General features: G+C 41.0%; 1 protein-coding gene across 1 annotated transcript; it reads right to left on the bottom strand.

Moving 5' to 3' along the window:
* Positions 1 to 21981, bottom strand: LOC134798084 (uncharacterized). The gene is made up of 15 exons (XM_063770419.1): positions 21846 to 21981; positions 19236 to 19339; positions 18863 to 18934; positions 16817 to 16966; positions 15799 to 15997; positions 14792 to 14962; positions 13264 to 13427; positions 12380 to 12511; positions 9198 to 9374; positions 8070 to 8234; positions 7266 to 7391; positions 4009 to 4106; positions 1194 to 1380; positions 635 to 664; positions 1 to 133 (listed from the first exon to the last, which is right to left on the bottom strand). Exons 1-15 carry the CDS (start codon positions 21937 to 21939, stop codon positions 74 to 76), a joined length of 1929 nt encoding a protein of 642 aa, XP_063626489.1. The 5' UTR covers positions 21940 to 21981; the 3' UTR covers positions 1 to 73.
* Positions 21982 to 23199: the final 1218 nt, after the last annotated feature.

Raw genomic sequence — 23199 nt, 5'->3', positions numbered from 1 at the left:
CTGAATACTAAAACTAGGTACTTACGAAATATTATATTAGCAATATGTTGAATCCCTAAATAGACTGAATACATTAATCTTCTTCCTCTTCTTCATCCTCGTCGCCTCGTTCTTTGTTCTCGCCTGGTTCAGCCTGCCAATAAACATTTCACATTGAATTATAGGTACTTATACACCTAGTCATCACCAGACTGTAGACATCCCACTGCTGGGCACCATTTGCTTCCCAGCAAAAAGTCTCACTTTGCCGCTTGCCGTAAAGACGCTTTGATTGGTTATTTGTAGGTACAAAGATATGAGCAAATCTCGTCCTTATGGTAAGCAACAAAGTGGGACCTTTGACTAGACTGCGACACATATTACTTCGTAAAGACGGGCCTTACGGACACTACGAAGCCAGTTCGTTTGTGCACATGTTCATTCGGTATTATAGGAACGGCCCTATATTAGTAAAGACTTTTGAAGTCTTTGCTGGGCACATGTTTTTTGCATTGTACAAGAGAATTTCGGGTTTGGGGGCATATTACTACAGTCTTTAGTTTTATAACAATAAGAAATTCCTTGTTTTCTATATAAACACCTACAGAACCGACTAAAAATATATCATGAAGTACCTAATTTTATTATTAATTACCTCAACAGGTTCCGGCTCTGGTGGCACTTCCTGAAAATAACAGAACACTGTAGTTAAAATCAAAATCATATCATATTAATACAATTTTAGCCAACCACAATCTCGTCCTCGACAATGCTCTCTTCCTCATAGTAAGAGTAAGAGGGTAAGCGACAGTCCCTCGCGGCCGTAGGAGGGTCGATGCTAATGTATGTCGGGTTGAACACGGCTACCACCGGAGTAAAATAAGTAACCAACCACAATCTCCTCCTCAACTACGGTCTCCTCCACCTCATAATCGTCTCCGTAGCCCACAGGGAAGAGGGTAAGACAGTCCCTCACGGCCGTAGGAGGGTTGATGCTAATGTATGTCGGGTTGAACACAGCTACCACCGGACTAAAATAAGTATACCAACCACAATCTAGGACCTCAACTACGGTCTCCTCCTACTCATAATCGTCTCCGTAGCCCACAGGGAAGAGGGTAAGACAGTCTAGCACGGCCGTAGGAGTGTCGAAGCTGATGTAGGTCGGGCTGAACACGGCTACTACCGTACTTAAATAAGTACGAGTAACCAACCACAATCTCCTCCTCAACTACGGTCTCTTCCTCCTCATAATCGTCTCCGTAGCCCACAGGGAAGAGGGTAAGACAGTCTCGCACGGCCGTAGGAGGGTCGATGCTGATGTAGGTCGGGTTGAGTCCGGCCAGCTGCAGCAGCGGCAGACTCCTCTTACGGGACACCATCACCGCCACGCGGTCTTTTCTGTACAACGAAGAATTTAACGTCAATGTGGCTAATTCCGTCATAGGGACTATTCCGTCCACGAGCGTATATTCTTTGATTTTCAATCGTAGGAAAAAAAAACATTTGCTTTTGATGAATTGCTTTGAATTGTGTATCAAGCAAAAGTTAGTATGGGATAGCCCATCGTTACTGGTGAATTTCCAATCTCTTAGAACTCCGGTAGCCGTTTAAGAAGTGTAAGACTCTTACGGTAGATGTCTCCAGAGCCTCCCTATGGCTCATATATGGTGGAAATAATAAATATTCGCTGTATCGGATACGGTCTTGGTAGCTCAGATGGCAGAGCACTGTACTAGTGATCCAGTTGTCGTGGATTCAAGTCCCACCCAGACAGTGAATTTATCTTTTAATTTGTTCCTAAGCTTAACGGGTGGATTTCAAAATCCTGCGAAAACTTATGGTTCGGTCTTTATAAAAAAAACTAGTAGGTTGTGCGAGTTGCAACTTTTTTATATGTTTTTAAGAACTATTATCTTCATGTTCCTTCAATTACCATCTCCAATAACTTAATAGTTTTTTTTATATAAAATGTTTTATGTGTCTAAAATCATCACCGTCTACTGGAAAAATCTGAACCTTATTGTTTGCAGTGAAAATTATAGCATACCTATCGTACGATTGCGATTTTTCTTTTACTTATATCTTTTCCATGTTGTTGTTTAACACATGGGAAAATATGCAATAATTCCTTCACCGAGAAAGTACATTTAAAAATATTTAAAATTTTGTCACGAATATTCGTCAACACCGTCATGGTAATGTCAATGTGAGCTTATCTCCGTGTATGAACAACGAAATACCGCTAAAGGTCCTTGCCCTATTTTTCACTTTAATATAGAATGCCAAAAATGATTTCACTATAAAGTCACATCATTGAATCGTGAGAAATATTACGAACAAATTTGTAAAACGTAGTTTGTCACAACAGAGCATCATCACCGTTATGCTTTGGTTTAAAAAAGTTACAAATGATAGATTAGAAATAATTATTGAAATGAATGGCAAACTACATGAAGTTTATTGTGTAGCATAGACATTAACTACTATTATTCGTATTCTAGAAATAAAAACAAGAAACTCTCAAATCGTCAACACCATACCCATCATCACCGGGAAAAAATGACGACCGGTGATGATTTCATGTGTATGGTGATGACGGTTCTCAGAAACTTTTCTAGTTATTTTGCTATAATTCATTATGAAATTAAGCTGTATGTTTGAAAAACGTTCTCTATGTCTTCTAACACTATATAATGTCTACCTTATAAATGTAGAAGAAGATATGACTATTTTTTTCACACTAGAGGATGGTTAGTTTTAAATAACATTTTGACTGAAGTAGGCAAAATTTAGGTCACTTAGAACTTAGAACATACAAATGTTTATTTTTTATTATCTAATAATGTAAATCGCGCAACTTAGAGTCTGTAATTGCATGTTAGTCGTGTTAAAACAAAGTATTTAAACAAGCAACATATGTTAAGTTTTAAGCGACCATAGGCTACGGTACTGGCTCACTATCGTAATGGCCTTATGTTTTTTGATAATATTATATTAATTGATGTATATAATTACAGCAATTAATAATTATACCATTGGGTAGTCACCGGACCCAATACCTAACATTTTGTAACTTATGACATGCATTACAAGTAGGGGTCTTGCAACTTATAAAACACTGATTATATATTAATGTTTAGCTATTAAACAATATATATATGGATTTAAATCATTATAGCTATTTTTAAAGTTAATTTATAAAACAACAAAAATACAAACTTATGCAATGAATCAAATTATCAAAAAAAAGTAATATATCATAAAAATTAAGCTCACTGGTAAGCCAGCAATTTTATAATATGATATAAATACCAAATTATGCAGTAGATAAAAGAAGATGCGGGTTTAAACTGATAATAAGAGTACAATATTGTTAATATGATTTAACATTGAAAAAACCCAAAAAAATAAATGAATACATAAATTGCCTATTTCTGAATATAAATTATTTAAAATTATACAATAAAAATACTTGTTATATATTTATTTATATGAATAAAATGTATTTTTTATAATTTTCTAAAAATAATTTATGTAGCTAGTCTTATGTTCAAAAACATGTTATTTGTAATGTTTATTAAAGTTCTAAAGCCTTACAATTAAAAAAAGTTTTTGTTTTTTAAATACGTTTTTAATACATATATAAATTAGTTCCCAAATCGTCATTACCGTACATGCAGTGTCATTACCGTCTACAAAAGAGTCATTACCATACCATGATTGTCATCACCGTCTTGCGTTTTTATTTTCCGAAAGCGATAACTTCAAATATAAGCCACAAATGATTGTATAAATACCATAAATATCCTCAATATACAGCCCCCTATTACTTTTCCCAGCTAGAATCGTGTTAAATTAAACATTTGAAAAAAATATTTTTTTGTATGGTGAAATTTTTGGTGATGAAATCCACCCTAACACGTTATTAGTTTTGGAAATGGGGCGTTTGGCGCTGAAAGTATTAAATATTTCTAATCAGGAAGTGGTTCATTTTGTCAATAACACAATATGTAGTATCCGACATACGTTTTGTATGGATAGCCCCGCTCCAATTTGTCGTACTGCTTGATTGTGTACGCGATGTGCTCCATCGAGTACAACTCGTCGCCGTTGAATATCCCCATCTGAAAAAAAAACCCTTCTGCATTTAAGGCACATTATTACACAAATATTTCGGAGAATGAGTATTTTTAACCCACTTGAAAAGGTTGCTCAAAAGGTTCAAATGGCTTCGAAGGGTGTCGTGTTTCGGAGGTTCCGGGGCAAACTGCAGAATTCGACACAACACCAGACGAATCAACGGAGCCACGCCGTTTTGTCGCCTAAATAGTGTTTAGATTTTTTTAAGTTTATTAGTCTGTAAGGTATTTGTAATATATAAATAAGGTATCGTTGCCTGATTTAAAATGTAAAATAAAATAAACAAAGTAGGTTCTCAGTTTGACCCGTACCTATGCTTGTATGTATGTTTAATTCATTAGCTGGTGTTTTCTCACATAGACCTTCATTTTGTATTATCAGTAGGAACTTAGGAAACTATAATACAGTTGCAATCAGTAGGAAACTCTTATGCAGTTGACATTGCAAGTATTATCTGTTATTGATATTTTAATTCACACTGCAAATACCGTCGGATGCCACTACACAGTTGCATTATCTAAATAACTACACATCACGAATACTGGGTCAGAGGTCAGCCTACATATTTCAAGCGTATCGACACAATGGATTTATACCTAATTTTAGAAAGTAAATTCCCTCCCTTTGGCCGTTATGCCACATACAGTAGCATTGGTAGTAGGCGCAGATGTAGCTAAGCGACTGATGTGTTCAAAATAATCTTATTTTTTAACTATTTCGGAGGAGGTAAGAAATTTACAGCGATGTGTACCAATTGAATCCCGTGGCAAATTCATCGAATGGGAGCAATAGCGACCTATGGTCACGGAAAATAGATCAAATTCGAACTCCTCTCGGGCCAGGAGCCTTTTGCCTGCTTTGCCACTCTAGAGCATAACTGGGCATTTCTGAGGAGGGCCATTTTTACGTGTCCGGGACAATAAATGATTGAATTTACTGTTCAATAAATCTGAATTAATTTAGGCATGATCTTCAGCCTTTATTCTGTCTGGGACACTATCAAATTATTTATTTATTATTTATATAATAATACAAGAAAAAAAAATCAAATGCCAAAAATGATGTTCGGTGGGAGTGTCCCGCATCTACAGGATGTTCAGAACAAGGGATTAAAAATAAAATGGCCGTCTAATGTCGAGATCGCTTCAAAGGCACTGAGCGTACCTTACTGATCGATATTTCTAAAGGATAGCCATAGACACAAATTGAACATAGCAAATGTGTTAACAATCCTCAATGTCTTAAGTATGTCTTTATGTCTAAATATAGGAGTTACAATTTAGCTCAAGTGTTTGAGGGTGCTGGAATCATAATGTGAAATTTGATTAAGTTCCCACTTAATCAAATAAAATCCCTGGATAAGTGGGAAACCTCTATAGCTGGGACTCATGGCGCGGTCCCGACACTTTTGCACTGAATTACCTCTGTTAGTGAGAAAAAACGAACCTCTATAACTGGAATTAGTTGTTGTGATTTGATAGTCACATTTACCTCAGGGAGTGTATTTTACCTCTTTTACTGAGACAATATTTATAAGACTACATTTTCGTAATTGTTTTATTAGAATTTTATAGGAATTGACCTCTGTATCTGAGATAACGTCAATCTATGACCTCTCTAACTTGGACTTTATTGACTGCTGTTAACTATTGCCCACAGGAGAGAAAACTAGTGTGTTATCGCGAACAGTACATTTTTCTCTCCTGTGGGCAATAGTTAACAGCTTGTGGGCATGTAAGTAATGATTTTATCATAGTTCTCTAAATAAAAGGAGGACCTTTTCACATGGATAAGGGTTAAATAAGAAAATTAACCTTTATAGCCCTTAACTCTTGTGTATGTCTACAGGAAAGACATAACACAGTGATCTGTTTGACCCCTAAACGACTTCAAGTTTCATTTAGTTAGTTTAAGTAGTTAAAACTATCGAAACGATAGCTAAAATATTGATAAGTAACACGAATAAACAAAAAAATATTTTCATTTAATTAATTTTTAAGACGCAATGAAGTCCGGATCAAATTGTATTGAACAGAATCTATCCTTTGTAGAATCATTCAAAATAAATTCGAATAAAAATTTAAACAGACTTAATAAATATTAAGGGACAAGGATTATTTTACCTTATTTATTTTTAAAGATAATACATCATGTTTACAAAATACCTTATTAAGTTATTAATCACCTCTATAACTGAAATATCCTCTATTCTCACCCTCTATTAATGGTACCCTCTGTAAATGAGACAGAATTTTATTTGTACCTGGCTAACTGAGAGCCTGGGTAAGTGGAATACCTCTTTAAGTGAGACAAATTTGCTCGTCCCTTGAAGTTTCACTTATCCAGGTTTCACTGTAATAGGTAATTAGATCTTCAAGCATTAGTCGACCACTTCAAATAGTTTTAAATTGATGGAGTTCACGTTTTAAAACTCTGTTATTTAAAAATACTTGTTTTCCGTATTGCATCACATTGCTTTATAAGTGCATTAAATATTTTTTGAGCATTGAACACCACTCAAAAGTTTCTTGTTTATCGGGTGTAAGTAACATAAGTTTCTATTTGATGCGTGTGCGGTCGGATTGTGTGAAACAAACATCTCCTTCATGGCACTTAATGTGCGAATTTGTGGTCGACATGTCAGAAACTCGTTCCAGGACCATACATCGCCCTATTATATGAGGACAGTCAAATAGTATGGGATATCTTCTAGATATGTTGTTTTACAAGCCGTAATTAGGTTATTTTAAAATCTTGGGTCTATATCTATTAAATTTATGTAAGCTTTCGAGATCATTAGCCTTGTTACATCGCTTATAATCAAATAAGAATGAAAAATATGATTAAAATGTAATATGATTGAGATATAAAATTTAAATGTGATTTTTCTGTATGCATTATTGAATTCGGTGACGCCAATTGATTTCAGTGCCTGCACATGATTTCGGTGTTTTCTTAATCTCAAATATCTTAAAAACTATAAGGTTCTAATGGAGGCCTCCAGTACCAATATTTTTTATATTAAGGCTAGATTTTAGGAAATAAAGTCGCATATCAAATAAGTAAAAAAATTTGGCACCGAAGTCAGGCACCGAAGGTCATCTCTGAGAATCGCCCAACTATGCTACTAGATATGTAGTTACATGGAGTATCTCTTCAGGATATTGTTCGATGACCTCCTTGACGCCCTCGCGCTTGTCAGCCGGGAACAACACCAGCGTGTGCGGCGGCAGGTGCTCCGACTCCATCTTCGTCAGCGATGCGATGATCTGTCGAATGTCAAATAGCTATAGGATTGGCTGGATTGGGAAAATTGTGGTCTCGAGAAATTAGGGGGAGTACCAACTTGTGCCATGAAAGCTAATGAAGAATCGCATAAAATTGTCACTTTGACAAGTACGAAGTGTCCTAATCTCAAAAATCAAACTACATATTCGACTGTGCGGTACGTGCGTACTCGTAATACATATTTGACTGGAGCAATCCATGAAATTGTCTACCGTTTGTCCCGTACAAACGCGAATTTTCTGAAAATTTGCAAGTATAATTCGAGTTTCCTTTTCTATGACAAATAGTCAAAAATATGCACAGAAAAATAATCGCCTGCCTTAAATGCCGAAAAAAGTCGCAACACAGGAAATAACATGCATTTGTACGGGACAGCCCTTAGAATGCTCCAACTTCACAATACGGGTAGTTGACTACCTATATCTCTATTGCTTTTGCAATATTACACGAATTTGACAGTTTGCAGTAGCCTGTTTTGATACCCGATACAAAAAATGGATAGTAGGTACCTTATGGAAGAACAGCTTCAGTCCTTTGTTTGGCGTGTACAGGCCGGGCACGAACAGCCCGCCCGGGAGCATGTATATTCCTCGCCCTCCACCTCCATGTCCGAGTGGAACTGACTCCTCTACAGGAGCTGGTCTATGCTGGTACTACACCTTAGGGAAGAACAGTTTCAGCCCGTTGGCTTTGGCGAGGTTATTGGGCGGCGTGTACAGGCCGGGCACGAACAGCCCGCCCGGGGGGATGTACTCCTCGTCTTCCACCTCCACGTCCGAGTGGAACTCCTCGACTACCTTCTCGGGAGGGGCTTCTTCACCCGGCTGCGAAATTTAAGGAACCTTGAAACTATTTAGCAACATGATACTCGTATATTCTTGTACCTATCGGTTTCATAACGAGTTTCGAGAACTGCCAAGACTCATTTTGGGTCATCGCGCCAAACTACTATAGTAAACTTACTAGTTGTAAGTAAGTATTGTTGTACCTAGGTTTAGTTGCTTAACATATTTGGTTAGATAAAGCTCGTGGCGGATTACAGCCTTGCTCTGAGAATACTGCGGTTGCATCTAATTGCCACAACTCTTTTCATTCATTTTTTACTTATGGGTTCCGGCAATTAGACCGAAGACATATTTTGTGAGAATGACCTATTAATTACATTGTGAATTTTTGACTATGCATGTGCTTGGACACTACTTTTGTTGAATGTTGGATGAAATTTGTTACGGACCCTAGGTCTACAGGTGAGCACCTAACCGTATGTCACCGTTAAGTTAAGACCGTTACTTGTTGAATATATAATTTTAAAAAAATCAGCCTATATTCGTCCCACTGCTAGGCACAGGCCTCCTCTCATGCGCGAGAGGGCTTGACCTATAGTCCCCACGCTAGCCCAATGCAGATTGGGGACTTCACATACACCTTTGAATTTCTTCGCAGGTGTATTGCTGAATATTTTACCTTTATGATTCCGTCGATTGGGGTTGGTGCTTTTTACCGTTATGTTTCCGTCAGTTGGGGTTAGTGCAACTAGCGCTTAGTGGGTTCCGATATCGATATTGTGTAATTTAAGTGGTATGTGGTATATGTACCTATGTCCCAGATATCGCTGAAGTGACGAAGCCCATAAAGACCTGTCCGCCCACGAATACCCTGCCGAATAACCAACTGGCGTGAAGTGGCGCAGAATAGGGCAGAGTGGCGCTCTCTTGTGTCAGAGGCCAAGATCCTCTTTAGGTCACTGAACCAGTGATGCATGTATTGTATTGTGGTATGTGTCTTACAGGTTCCACTATGTCGTCCGTCTGCTCCGCCTTCTCCCCTTCAGGCAGCACCCCTTCAGGCAGCACCCCTTCAGGCAGTACCCCTTGAGGCAGTTCCCCCTCTGGTCGCTCCCCCTCTTCCTTCTCTGGCAGTTGTTCCTCCTCCGTCACTGGTTCGGGCTCCGGCGACGCGGGCAACTGGAATGTGCAAATAAATAGAAAGTCATAGAAATGGAACACAAGATCCGTAATTCCGGGTGTGACAGATACCTACCTAATGATTAGGTAATGGTCCTATAGGGACCGTGCGCGTTGGAGGGTCTGCCATCTTGTGGCCTGAATAGGAAATATATGTGCACAGTTACATTGCCAAAGCAAGTGCTACCATGTACCGTTCTCGTCGGTACGTTTCCTTGTGCATAGTAGGTTCTGCCATCTTGTGGGCTACATCGGAATAGAGGGAGAGCTAGCCACGGAAATAGGTATGCAATTTATAGAGCGACGAAATCCCTCTAGTTAGTGTGCCATACTATAATTATTAATCAATCCGGGCGCTTGGCAGCTATTCAGCGGTGGGTGCGGGAGTGGATGGGCAACAAAGGGGTTGAAAAATCAATTGAAGGTGTGCAATTTATAGAGCTCTGAGTTTGATGTAGTATAATAGCTAATTATGTATTTAATTCGAATATAACACTGCCAGGCGTTTTAATTGGGGGAAAACTAGTGCCAGGTGACGTGCATGCCTTTACTTTTTCATTAGAGTGGACCTTCAAAATCGTGTGTGCAAAAATACAGGCGCAAATAATCAGTCGATCACCCCGCCAGGCGACGACAAAGAGCAACTGGCCTCGCGCCGCCCGGGCCGCCCGCGTCGACCGCGCTGCCGTGTCACGCCCAACGCTCCGCAACTTGAGTTCTTTAGATGTGTTACGGATAACCAGTCTAAATCATCTTTAAAATTGTTGACAAATTTGAATTAGTACGGGTTCGATAAAACCGGCCAAGTCCGATTAGTAATAGAGTCCCGTTATCAAATCAGCCCAACCCCACCCAAGTAACGAAACACGATACAATTTGACACAGTAAATGAGATGACTTGGCACTTTTTCGCGCATCTTGGACATGGCATTACTTTTCCCCCAAACAAAAAGCCTGGCATTGTTATATTTGAATTAAATATATAATTAGCTATAATATCACACCAAACACAGAGCTCTGTAACTTGCACACCTTCAATTGATTTTACAACCCCTTTGTTGCCCAACCACTGTCACACCCACCGCTGAACAGCTGCCAGGCGCCCGGATTAATTAATAATGATGGCACACTAACTAAAAAGATTTCGTCGCTCTATAATTTGCAAACCTATTTTGTTACTTTTTCGCGAATCTTGTACGTCACCTGGCACTAGTTTTCCCCCAATTAAATCGCCTGGCATTGTTATATTTGAATTAAATACATATTTAGCTATTATATCACACCAAAATCAGAGCTCTATAAATTGCACATCTTCGATTCATTTTACAACCCCTTTGTTGGCCAACCACTCCAACACCCACCGCTAAACAGCTGCCAGGCGCCCGGATTAATTAATAATGATAGTATTGCACACTAACTAGAAAGATTTCGTTTCTCTATAAATTGCAAACCTATTTTGGTACTTTTTCGCGTATCTTGTACGTCACCTGGCACTACTTTTCCCCCAATTAAAACGTCTGGCATTGTTATATTTGAATTAAATACATATTTAGCTATTATATCACACCAAAATCAGAGCTCTATAAATTGCACACCTACGATTGATTTGACAACCCCTTTGTTGCCCAACCACTCCCGCACCCACCGCTAAACAGCTGCCAGGCGCCCGGATTAATTAATAACGATAGTATGGCATACTAACTAGAGGGATTTCGTTGCTCTATTAATTGCATACCTATTTCCGTGGCTAGCTCTTAGACCAGAAGTATAAACGAAACATTTACGCCTTGCGCCAAAAATCTGACGGCTCCTATGCTGCCCCCTATAGTTCATGCACGGGGCCTATTGCCCAACCACGAACAACCGTATGCTTGCGCAATAAACTCAAAGTGGGGCGTAACCAAGGTGACAATAGTTGTCAGAAAACGGCAATCGAAACTTAAGTAATGTATGGAAATAGTCACGTGATTTCTCGTGGCATGTCATCCCGATATATACATTTTTATTTTTCGTTTCGCGTTGTCGATGAACGATTATGAATCATCTTATGCGCCACCTGTTGCGTGCGTGGTCAGTACCGTCTGTACCATTAGGGCACACGGGGCCCGTGCCCAGGCCCCCATCCTCAGGGGGCCCCGAAGGACAGACATTAACAGTATATTTGATTACTCATAATAAATAGAAGATCATAGTAGAAAAATGTTAGTATAATTCGCTATCTTTACTTTCCAAAACAGCCCCAAATTCTTATGTGCCCAAGGGCCCCAGCATAGTTTAAGACGGCCCTGTGCGTGGTGAGCTTGTGTTGTGTATCAGGGTCAAACAGATCACTGTGTTATGTCTTTCCTGTAGACATACACGAGAGTTAAGGGCTATAAAGGCTAATTTTCTTATTTAACCCTTATCCACATGAAAAGGTCCTCCTTTTATTTAGAGAACTATGATAAAATCATTGCTTACATGCCCACAAGCTGTTAACTATTGCCCACAGGAGAGAAAAATGTACTGTTCGCGATAACACACTAGTTTTCTCTCCTGTGGGCAATAGTTAACAGCTTGTGGGCATGTAAGTAATGATTTTATCATAGTTCTTTAAATAAAAGGAGGACCTTTTCACGTGGATAAGGGTTAAATAAGAAAATTAGCCTTTATAGCCCTTAACTCTCGTGTATGTCTACAGGAAAGACATTACACAGTGATCTGTTTGACCCATCACTATCGAGTTGCCACTTTACAGTACCAAACAAATGAAGGAAACATTTTCTTGCCTACATCCGTGCAAAAAAGCAATACAGTTTTGTTTTTTCTAACAAACAAAATACACGTCACTCAGTACCTACCTAAGCCCCACATGCACCGTCCCAATAACCCGGGCCTAAGCGGTTAAACCGTTAACCCAGTGTCAAATTATACTGGCAACCATAGTAACTCTAGGTTTAACCGGTTAACCCCGGGTTAGTGATTGGTGGCCCTAAAAGTACTTTGACCTATAAAACAAAACAAACCCCAGCCGCGATGCGCGCCATCTTCTCCTCCTCCTTGCGCTGTTTCTCCTGCGCCAGGCGCTCCTCTTCGGCCTCGCGCGCCAGTCGCGCTTGCTCCTGCTCCAGACGCAGTCGTTCCTCCTCCTCTTCTTTCTGAAACCAATATCAAACATCATTGGCCGAGTAGAAACGGGTTAAAAGTAGCGGATACTGAACTGGAAGCCGTTTATTGAGGTTGGAGAGAAGTGAAGGCGGTTGAGTTAATGTGGGACTTCGCGGTGGCATAGCGCTCGCACGCCGGGAGGGGTGAGACTTGTTTCTTATATAAGGTGTTCACTAATCAGGTGGCATTAACTAACCAGTCTTTTCAACATGGCATTGTAACGGTCGCGCCGCACTTTTCTCGGTATGTTGCTGATGGTGGCGTAGGGCTTGTACGCCGGGATGGGTGGGCCTTGCTTCTTCTCTATTAATCAGAGGTGACACAACTAACACCTTTCTGGAGCATGGCGTTGTAGCAGTCACGCCGCACTTCTCTCGGTGTCTTGCTGATGGTGGCGTAGGGCTTGTACGCCGGGATGGGTGGGCCTTGCTTCTTCTCTATTAATCAGAGGTGACACAACTAACACCTTTGTGCAGTATGGCGTTGTAGCAGTCACGCCGCACTTCTCTCGGTGTCTTGCTGATGGTGGCGTAGGGCTCGTACGCCGGGATGGGTGGGCCTTGCTTCTTCTATTAATCAGAGGTGACACAACTAACACCTTTCTGGAGCATGGCGTTGTAGCAGTCGCGCCGCACTTCTCTCAGTGTCTTGCTGATGGTAGCGTAGGACTTGTACCTACGCCGGGATGGGTGAGACTTGTTTCTTCTATAAGGTAATCACTAATCAGATGTCATTAACTAACCAATTTTTTCAACATGGCATTGTAACGGGCCCGCCGCACTTCTCTCGGTGTCTTGCTGATGGTGGCGTAGCGCTCGAACGCCGGAATGGGCGGGAGTTGCTTCTCCGGGGCCAAGTCTTCTTTGGGCTCTGGGATCACCTCGTACAGAAAGTGGCGAAGCACATCTGTAATCATTATTTTGTATAATATCTATTTTCGAGTAACTGCTACTATAGGTACGTAAATGACGATAGCCTGAGGCCTGACGAGGTTGTCCATGCTCGAAGATAAAAATACTAATAGCCAAGCTAGAGTAGGTAGAGACTAAAATCCCGTTGCGCCAACAACAATTAAAAGACTGATTACGAAAGTAGCTCAGAAACTTTTTTCATAGCACCAAAAGGCAAGACAAGCCCGCTTAATAATGTGAAAAAGAGTGAGGTATTACTGTTTAAGTCTGGCACTAAAACATATCCCATTCCGCCAATAATGCTCAGTGGTTCTCCTCTTCAAACAGTAACTAAATTTAAATACTTGGGTCACTGGGTTACTGACACTCTAAAAGACGATGTTGATATAGAAAGGGAGCGCAGAGCACTGTCGGTAAGGTGTAATATGCTGTCTCGCAGGTTTGCGCGTTGTTCGACAGAGGTGAAAATAACCCTGTTCAAAACGTATTGTCAAACCTTATACACGTGCAACCTGTGGAGTCACTACACCAAAAAAGCCTACAGTGCTCTGCGCGTCCAATACAATAACGCCTTCAGGGGGTTGTTGGGGCTGCCCTGGCGCTGCAGCGCGTCAGGAATGTTCGCCGCGTGGAGAACCGACGGTTTCCAAGCCGTGCTGCGCAAGCGGGTAGCATCCCTGGGCGAGCGCGTGCGGGGCAGTGCCAACACTCTCCTGAAGGTGATCGCTGAGAGGACGGACAGCCCTATCCTCGCTCACTGGATGTCCTTGCATGTCAATTGTAATTATAATTATACTTTCTACTAACACACCTAATATAAGTTATTACTTAGTACTAACATAATATGGATGTATTTGTATCCGAAATAAATGCTTTCATTTCATTTCATTAAGTAAATGTGCCTTCTTCAATAAAAAAAATCTCTATCTACTCTTTCTTTTCCTTTCGTAGGTAATAGGTATTTAGACAAAAAATATGCAGAGCCGTATTGAACGATAGCGTTACCAGCTAACACGAGAACATTAGAACGAGGTACTTCATTATGGCGCGAGGTACTAAGTATATCGAAGCACTGGTACTTAGCGTATATATATATTAGGCGTCTAAATGGAAAAATGCTTACGAACAAGTCGATCGTTATCGAAAAACGAGCGCCTGCCCGTGACAGATAGCGTGGATGCACGCCTCGTTGGTCACGTCCACAGCTGTCCCTGTCTGTGTGTCTGTCTCACTCACGAAGCTCCTAAAGTCGTTGTCAAAGAACTTGAACAGCACGACGAGCGCCGGCCCGTAGCGTAGCGCATGGACGCAGGCCTCGTTGGTCACGTCCACAACTGTCTGTGTGTCTGTCTCACTCACTCACGAAGCTCCTAAAGTCGTTGTCAAAGAACTTGAACAGCACGACTAGCGCCTTCCCGTTGCAGAGCGCATGGACGCAGGCCTCGTTAGGATCCACGTCGCTCATGTACATCACCTCGGGTACCATTTCCTCTGTTATCTGGATTTCCTCCTTGGCTGATACTTGTATGTCTGCAAGTGGAATGTTGTCATGATTTCTTATACAATTTCGAGATCAGAAATTGAGTGCCGAGCTCTCCTACATTAAAGTGTTGCTCGGAACCCAATCCTTTTTTTCGCAAATGGCTAAGACAGGAGTTAGAAATATTATTTACCGTTTTAGATGCAACTTCGAAAGATAAACTCTTGTCGCATAATTCATTTTCATTACTTGTGAAAATATTCCGCTGTTCCGTAGTTGATCGTGAAACGAGAAATCATCACCAAGGAGGAGTTTTGGCCGAAGGGTGTCAAGTTTCGGCGGTTCCGCGGCCGGCTCTCAGACACTGCGGGTTGCGCAACCATAATGTGATTTGTATTGTTTAGTTTTAAAATATATTTTTATAATATGTATGCTAGTTTTAAGGCATTTATGTATGGGCCACTAGTTGCCTGAAAAAAAAACATGTTACCCCGTGGTGTGAGAGTCGCGTGGAGTATCGTTTCTTGCTAGGACGTAACTGAGCAGTTCTCATAGAGATCGTAGTAAGCCTGGTGGCAGTGCAGGAAGAACAGTATAAAGTTGAGGTGGGCCCCGGACTGTGACAGCCGTTCGGAGACTCGTTTCTTGCGGGCCGCTAGTGTGGCGACTCGAATGCGCTCTTCCTCCGCTTTCACCCGAGTTTACTTACTGAGCGTGTCCCAATTCTCGTAGAGGTCATAGTAAGCTTGGTGGCAGTGCGGGAAGAACAGTATAAAGTTGAGGTGGGCCACGGAGTGTGACAGCCTTTCAGAGACTCGTTTCTTGCGGGCCGCTAGTGTGGCGACTCGAATGCGCCCTTCCTCCGCTTTCACCTGAGTTTACTTACTGAGCGTGTCCCAATTCTCGTAGAGGTCGTAGTAAGCTTGGTGGCAGTGCGGGAAGAACAGTATAAAGTTGAGGTGGGCCACGGAGTGCGACAGCCTTTCAGAGACTCGTTTCTTGCGGGCCGCTAGTGTGACGACTCGAATGCGCTCTTCCTCCGCCTTTATCTGAGCTTCTTGCACTTCTTCTTCTTCGATTCGCGCCTGGGATTAAAAAATACACCGTGAAATCGTTATCTCTGACCAAATTGCAAGAGTGCGTGAGAAATACATAAATATACACGTGTTTTCTCTTTTAATATCATCTATACTTGCCGCAAAGCTAAGTGGCGAGTCAGGTTATAATGCCATCGCTTTCACTCTTGGTTGGTCTTAACAAGGGTAAAGGAGGTAGCATTATGATCTCAGTCGCCAGTTGGTATTGCGGCAAGTATAGTAAGGGTGCTCCTGTTCCAGCGTCAACTAAAGTCACCATAAATGGTTAGGATCCTATAGATGAACTATACGCATGCGTGTGAGGGACAAAACATACGCTATGCGACACTGATGATTGGTCGAGTTTATTAGTTGCCCACCATAATCCATATTCATTTTTCGGTGAGGAATAAAAAATAATGTGAGACTGTGACAAAGACAAACAAGCTTTCGCTGCTACTCCTACTGTAAGATACATAAGACTATCCCGTTCGGTCATTTCCCCCCACCCCTCATGCCTGATCCAGTTATACTAGGGGTGCGAAACTCCTGACTTCGGGCAAACTCGGCTCCTTTCGGCTCAGCATTGCTCCGAGCAATTATTAGGGTTGACACAACTTGACCTCACGTGCACGACCGCAGATAAGATAATGGCTTGAATTTTGACAATCCTAAATAGCCGAAAGGGATAGTGCCATATATTAGACAGGGACAGCATGATTCGACCCTGAACCGCTGTCAAACTTCGGTTTTGTAGGAAGTTTCCTTTCTGTACGGTAGTACTATTACTTATTCTGTGGTTATACTAGATTCATGAAAGTCACTCACTGCCTCCTCAGGCAGCTGGTCAGTAATCTCCTGTTTAGGCCGCTCCTCGCCAGTGTTAAGCTCCTTCTGTGTCAGTGCCAGCTCTTCCTCGATGAGGCGACACAGCTCTATCCCGTTCGCGCCGTACAGCGCGCGCGTCAGCTTGCCTTTCTAAAACGGATAAGATAAAGATAGTTTATTATTCAAATAGGCATATTACAATGCGCTTATGAACGTCAAATAAAGCTACACCGGCTCCAACCCTACACCTCTGCCTCGAGAAGATTTAAGTCCCCCCCCTCAATTGGAGGAGGGTATCCCAATATGGGACCGGCAACAACAAGACAACTACAACAACAGTCAGGCCTATTCGGATTTCGAGATAATCACAAGATCTTGAGACGATATAGAGATCAACTAGATCTACATTAGATATCGACTAGATGTGACTTGATGGATATCTAAGTCATAACTTGTCGAAATCGTTCAAGAGGACCTCCAGAATCGCGGAAACGTCAAATTTGACATATCTATCTTACAAATATCTTTAAATTATCCGTATCGTAACTTGTTGAAGTCTAGTAGAAATCTAATTCATTTTCCGAATCGAGCCGAGTGTGTTCGACAGTGTATAAAGCCTGACCAGTAATGTATGATCACGCGCCATGTTGCGGAATTTCACTGGAACTAATTTTTTCATACTATACTGAACTGTCACCCTATACATGAGAATAACAGCGCCCTCTTGACAATGTACATATATTAGGGTCAAACAGATCACTGTGTTATGTCTTTCCTGTAGACATACACAAGAGTTAAGGGCTATAAAGGTTAATTTTTTTATTTAACCCTTATCCACGTGAAAAGGTCCTCCTTTTATTTAGAGAACTATGATAAAATCATTGCTTACATGCCCACAAGCTGTTAACTATTGCCCACAGGAGAGAAAACTAGTGTGTTATCGCGAACAGTACATTTTTCTCTACTGTGGGCAATAGTTAACAGCTTGTGGGCATGTAAGCAATGATTTTATCATAGTTCTCTAAATAAAAGGAGGACCTTTTCACGTGGATAAGGGTTAAATAAGAAAATTAACCTATATAGCCCTTAACTCTTGTGTATGTCTACAGGAAAGACATAACACAGTCATCTGTTTGACCCATTACTGGTCAGTCTTTACATGTTATTATGATTTGGGCACCGACTTCTAACAGCTCTAACATGGCAGTTTTTTTCTCTATATTTTACATTAACAAATTGAGTGCCGGGAAACCGCTCGGCGGGTTTGCTCGTAGTCGCTTTCCTCTACAAAGCGGGAATACGCTGGGATTGCCTACGAGCGTAGCGCTACGAAAACGTTGCAATTGGATGCGTTAATCTGCTACGCGCTACAACGTGCTACGGCGTAGCATAGGTACCTTACGCGGTACGAAACACTATAGTTAGGTACCCAAAACTAAGTTGGCAACAAATTTTGATAGCACAGACTGTGCAAGTGTTATTTAAACGTCAAAATGTCATAGCAGTTTAACGTTTAAAATAACACTTGCACAGTCTGGACTAACAAAATCGCTGCCTACTTAGCTTGGTCTAACTCTAAATGACCGATGTTCTTAACACATTCACTGTCAGCGATTCGCTAGGCTCTAGTTTTCTATTTTAGTTCACCTCGCTCTCACTAAGCCTATAAATGCAAGAGAGACGCTATGAGTTTATGCTATACTATGTATACCGCCCCGGCTTCGCACGGGTTAACAAATTATACACAAACCTTGCTCAAGAATCACTCTATCGATAGGTGAAAACTGCATAAAAATCCTTACCTATAACAGTAGTTTCTGAGTTTATCGAGAACAAACATACAAATACCTACACAAGCACACAAACAGACAGACGCGGCGGGGGACTTTTTTTTATAAGGTGTAGTGGTGATGTTATCATTGTTTATGTTATCATCTGAATACGCCGCTACTCGCTAATCTGTACATTATTCTTTCAGCTGAATCTGATAATTCTTGTCGTTCAATGCATTTGTGAAATCCGACAAGTAAATATTCTTTTACTCACCGATATGAAGAGAAATAATGGTTCAGTTTTGTTTTTGAATCGAGAAAGGGCGGTGATATTGTCGGACATGGCCTGAAAAAGAAAATTACAATTTTTTATAAAAAATCCGGCTTAATCAAACTTCAAACTTCTTCAAACTTCAAATATTTTATTGCCACAAAAAAAAGACTTACTAACTAATACATATATGTACTTAACTGTTACTGTGTACTGTTAATCGAATCTAGATCAGTAATTCGCGCTAACAAAATGTTAAATGTAGTCGACCCAGCGAAAGCGAAGGTCTCTCCTCTCATTTATTGTACATATTTTCATTTGGAATAAATTTCACGTTACCGTTTTCCATGGGATGGTATATAAGTTCGTAAAGTACCTTGACCATAGCAATCCGGTCTTGTCCTATCTCCATCTTGCCCTTGCGGACTGCGAAGGCGGTGGCGAGACAGGGGCCGCAGAAATCCGAGTACACTTCCATACCTAAAATATAATTACGGCTGTTCATTTGCCATCATCCTCTCAAGTCCTAATAGTCACGGACAATATGACTATTAGGTGTGTGTGTGTGTGTGTGTGTGTGTGTGATTTCGATGCGTTTTTTTAGGTAAAAGCGAGTTTTTCTTACGGTAGTCCTTAGCTATGTTTAACCCATTCAGCGCTAATCGCGATACGTTGTCATTTTGCTTCTACGAAGCATTTTCGCTGCATACCGGGAAATCCATGTTATCGGCTACGACGTAGCGCTACGACCGTAGCTCAGCGGTGAATGTGCTAATAAAAATCGATCGAGCAGTTAAAAAAGTATCAGCTCTTTTCCAAAACGATGTAGGTCGGTAAAGTGTAAAAATATGGGTGCATATGTAACTTACTCATAAATATGTCCCATAGTTCTGAATTCGCTGACATGAGAGCTATGCAGTGGCGGATTTCCCATAAGGCACAGTAGGCCCGGGCCTAGGGCGGCAAGATATTAGGGGCGGCAAATTCTGACAAAAAATTCGCTGATGATAACAAGAAATACCTAACTCAAAATTAGGCCAGGCAACGATTTCTCAAAAAAAAGGATAGAGGGAAATGTTTGGAATACAACTTTTGACTTCGTAACTTTGTTTGAACTAGTTAGGAGGTGAACATATCAAAAGTCCCCGGCAGTAGAGTCTGTGCGGAAAGTGAAGAGTCGTGAAATGTATGGAGCCCAATACATTCCACGACTCTTCTCTTTCCGCACAGACTCTAGCCCTAAGGCCGGGGTAGGGGGGAGTTTGAAGGTCCCATTTTTAGATTTTTCAATAAACTTATATCTCGGAAACTATGCGTTCTAACGGCATGATCATTATACAAAATCAAAGCTGATTAAATTTGCTCCAAGTTTTACTCAGTCAAGTTTTTCGATATCTTGGTGATTTCGCAGTTTAATTAGTTCGCGCCAAGATGGCACACTTGTGCGCAAATCGCGGCGCGAAGATCGTTCACGCCTTCGCGCCTTGTTCCCCGTTTTTAGTCGGTTTTTCGGCCCGCGTCAACGGAGCTAGCCAGAATAGTGTGTAATGTAGAGTCTTGCTAGTTCGCGCGAACGCGCGGAGGCGCGAACAATCTGCGAAATCGACGAAACACTCGCGTTCGCGGCTTCGTGATGCCGCGATTCGCGCACGAGTGTCGAGGGCCCTGTCTCAGATAAATGACAGTTAAACTCGATCAGCTGATGCTTTTCAGCCATCTTGGCGCGAACTAAACTGTGAAGTAACCGTGATGTTTGCGAGTGTGTAGTCATACGTCAAAGTTGAAAGGACATTTTAGTCTTTAAATGTGATTAGTAATAAATAAAACTACCCAATAAACTGTTAAAATCTTTCGGGTTCCTTTCCTCGTGAGCACCGTGAATATTATTGTAGGAAATGTAATGCAAAATTACAGACGTTCAAGAGCGGATATCTCAAAAACTAAACAATCTACTTACCGGTCGAAAAACTCGACTGTATCAAACTTGTAGCAAATTTAATCAGCTTTCATTTTGTATAATGATCATGTCGCAAGGATGCATAGTTTCTGAGATATTATAAGCGAAAAACCGAAAAATGGGACGTTCAAACCCCCTACCCCCGCCCGCTCAAGGGCCTACGAGTCCAAACAAAGTTACTAAGTTAACAAAGTTTTGTACGGTGCTCTAAAAATGTGTCCCAAGCATTTCCCTCTAACTATACCTTTTTGTTGCCTGACCTAAATGTAGTCAATATGATGGGTGCTGATGCTGAGAAAGGGGGGCGGCGACAGGGCCTGGGGCCTAGGGCGGCAAAGACTGCAAATCCGCCACTGGAGCTATGGGACATACATTATTTATGAGTATGATTAAGGCATATTGACATAAAAAATATTTTTTTAAATTAAATTAATCAGTTATTACTTATTACAGATTCGATATCTCGTTCACGGGACTCGAGGGAATAACGAAGTTTAGCTTGTTATTCGATTTGTTTGGCTTGGGGATAAAAATCACGCCCCACACCGAAAAATATAGACGACGAGTGCCATGGAGAGTAGCGAGGGGAAGTAGGCAAAGACGTAGTGTGGCCGCCCTACTCGTCATGCCCACCGCTCCCAACTGTGTCGGTTTTTAGGGGTCCGTACCCAAAGGGTACAAACGGGACCCTATTACTAAGACTCCGCTGTCCGTCCGTCTGCCTGTCACGCTGTCTCATGAACCGTGATAGCTGTGGAAATTTGAAATTTTCACAGATGATGTATTTCTGTTGCCGCTATAACAACAAATACTAAAAACACAATAAAATAAATATTTAAGTGGGGCTCCCATACAACAAACGCAATTTTTTGCGTAATGGTACGGAACCCTTCGTGCGCCAGTCCGACTCGCACTTGTCCGGTTTTTTGGACATGACGCGCAAGTAGGGCAGTGTATGGTCGGACCAGGCAACATCGCGGCAGCGCGAGGATGAAGTATAAAGTTACCTAATAGGTACTGACTACTCACATATCAACCGTTGCAAATTTGCATTGAGATAATTCTCAAACTCCTCGTCCGTTTCAACGGAGTCCTGGATAGCAACCTGTCCTTTGCGGGCCATGGTTTATTTACCCGTTATACAATTATTCACTGTTACCGAGAAATATAAACATCCTTACGGGTAAATAACTGACGACTTTTGTCCTATTATTTGTCAGTGTCAAATATTCAGTTTTTTTTATATGCTTCTGTAGAGCTCTGTAGAGTCTGTTCGGAAAGAGAAGAGTCGTGGAATGTAAGGGGCCCAATATATTCCACGATTCTTCCCTTTCCGAAAAGTTTCGAACAGTCTCTACTGGGGCAGTACCTCCACCTTACAGAAGACCACTGCCACAATCGCTGCTACTTATTCTGTGGGTATACATGTATACCTAGTGTCGCTTATCCCCATCTGTGTCCGGCGGGGACAAATGGGTATGCACCGGATCGGGTGGTGAATAAGGTTTCCAGTGCTACCAACTCCCAAGGGGAAATCATATATTCTAAGGGTCGACAAAGCGCTTATCCACTAGTTTCAAGCGCCCAGTGCAGTGGCTGCTTAATATCAGGAGGGCCGCACGCTTGTTTGCCTCCGTCGAGGGATAAAAACGACTAGGTTTCCTTGACACTTTTCTTTTATCCATCTCTGTCACACTCCTATATGTTCAGTGTCTCTTTCTGTCAACCTTCGAGAATTGCTTACATCCCATTACATCATATCATAGCCATTATATAATTAGACCAAAATAACTCTGCAACGATTTTGACAGCACAGACGTGCAAGTGTTATTTATATGTTATAATTTCATAGAAGTTTGATGTTTAAAATAACACGTACGTTCATAGTCTGGGCTATCAAAATCGCTGCAGACTTAACGTACATGGCAGGAAGTTGATAACTAGCGGGAAAATATTGAATAAATTTGAACCTTATATACTTCAATTTTAAGTTCAAATTTCTTCAATGCTCTATCTCGTGTTATCAACTTCTCGGCGTTTACCGTTATATAGGTCTAACTCTATAGTTCGTTTTTTTAGCATTAATTAGAAATAAGGTAAACAATCTTGATGTGTCTTTTTAATGAAAAACACGTTTTAAAAAATAAGACACGGCAAATATGTAACGATTATGAATCTAATACGATCATTTATATTCTTCTGCTTTCATAAGTAATAGGTAATAGTTACTGATTTTTAAAAAGCGTTTTACAATTAAAAGACGATGTTAAGATCGCTTACCTTCTTTCTAATGCTAAAAAGACGAACTATAACTGCATACTTGTATAGCAATCAAAATCAAAATCAAAAGCAATGACGCTGTAATAATTGCAAATCTGATGAG

This window comes from Cydia splendana, chromosome 16 (genome assembly GCF_910591565.1).
Source record: "Cydia splendana chromosome 16, ilCydSple1.2, whole genome shotgun sequence".
NCBI lineage: Eukaryota > Metazoa > Arthropoda > Insecta > Lepidoptera > Tortricidae > Cydia > Cydia splendana.
Note: the sequence above shows the minus strand (reverse complement) of the source record. Positions and strands in the feature narration are given on the sequence as shown.

Bases quoted from the DNA above. Each gene is read 5' to 3' on its own strand.
- LOC134798084 (XM_063770419.1), bottom strand. From the start codon at position 21,939: ATGGCCCGCAAAGGACAGGTTGCTATCCAGGACTCCGTTGAAACGGAC. The intron at 12,512-13,263 runs GTTAGTTAATGA...TATTGGTTTCAG, and splicing joins ATGCCATGTTGAAAAAATTG to AAAGAAGAGGAGGAGGAACG. The intron at 9,375-12,379 runs GTTTGTTTTGTT...TGCACATTCCAG, and splicing joins TGGCGCGCATCGCGGCTGGG to TTGCCCGCGTCGCCGGAGCC.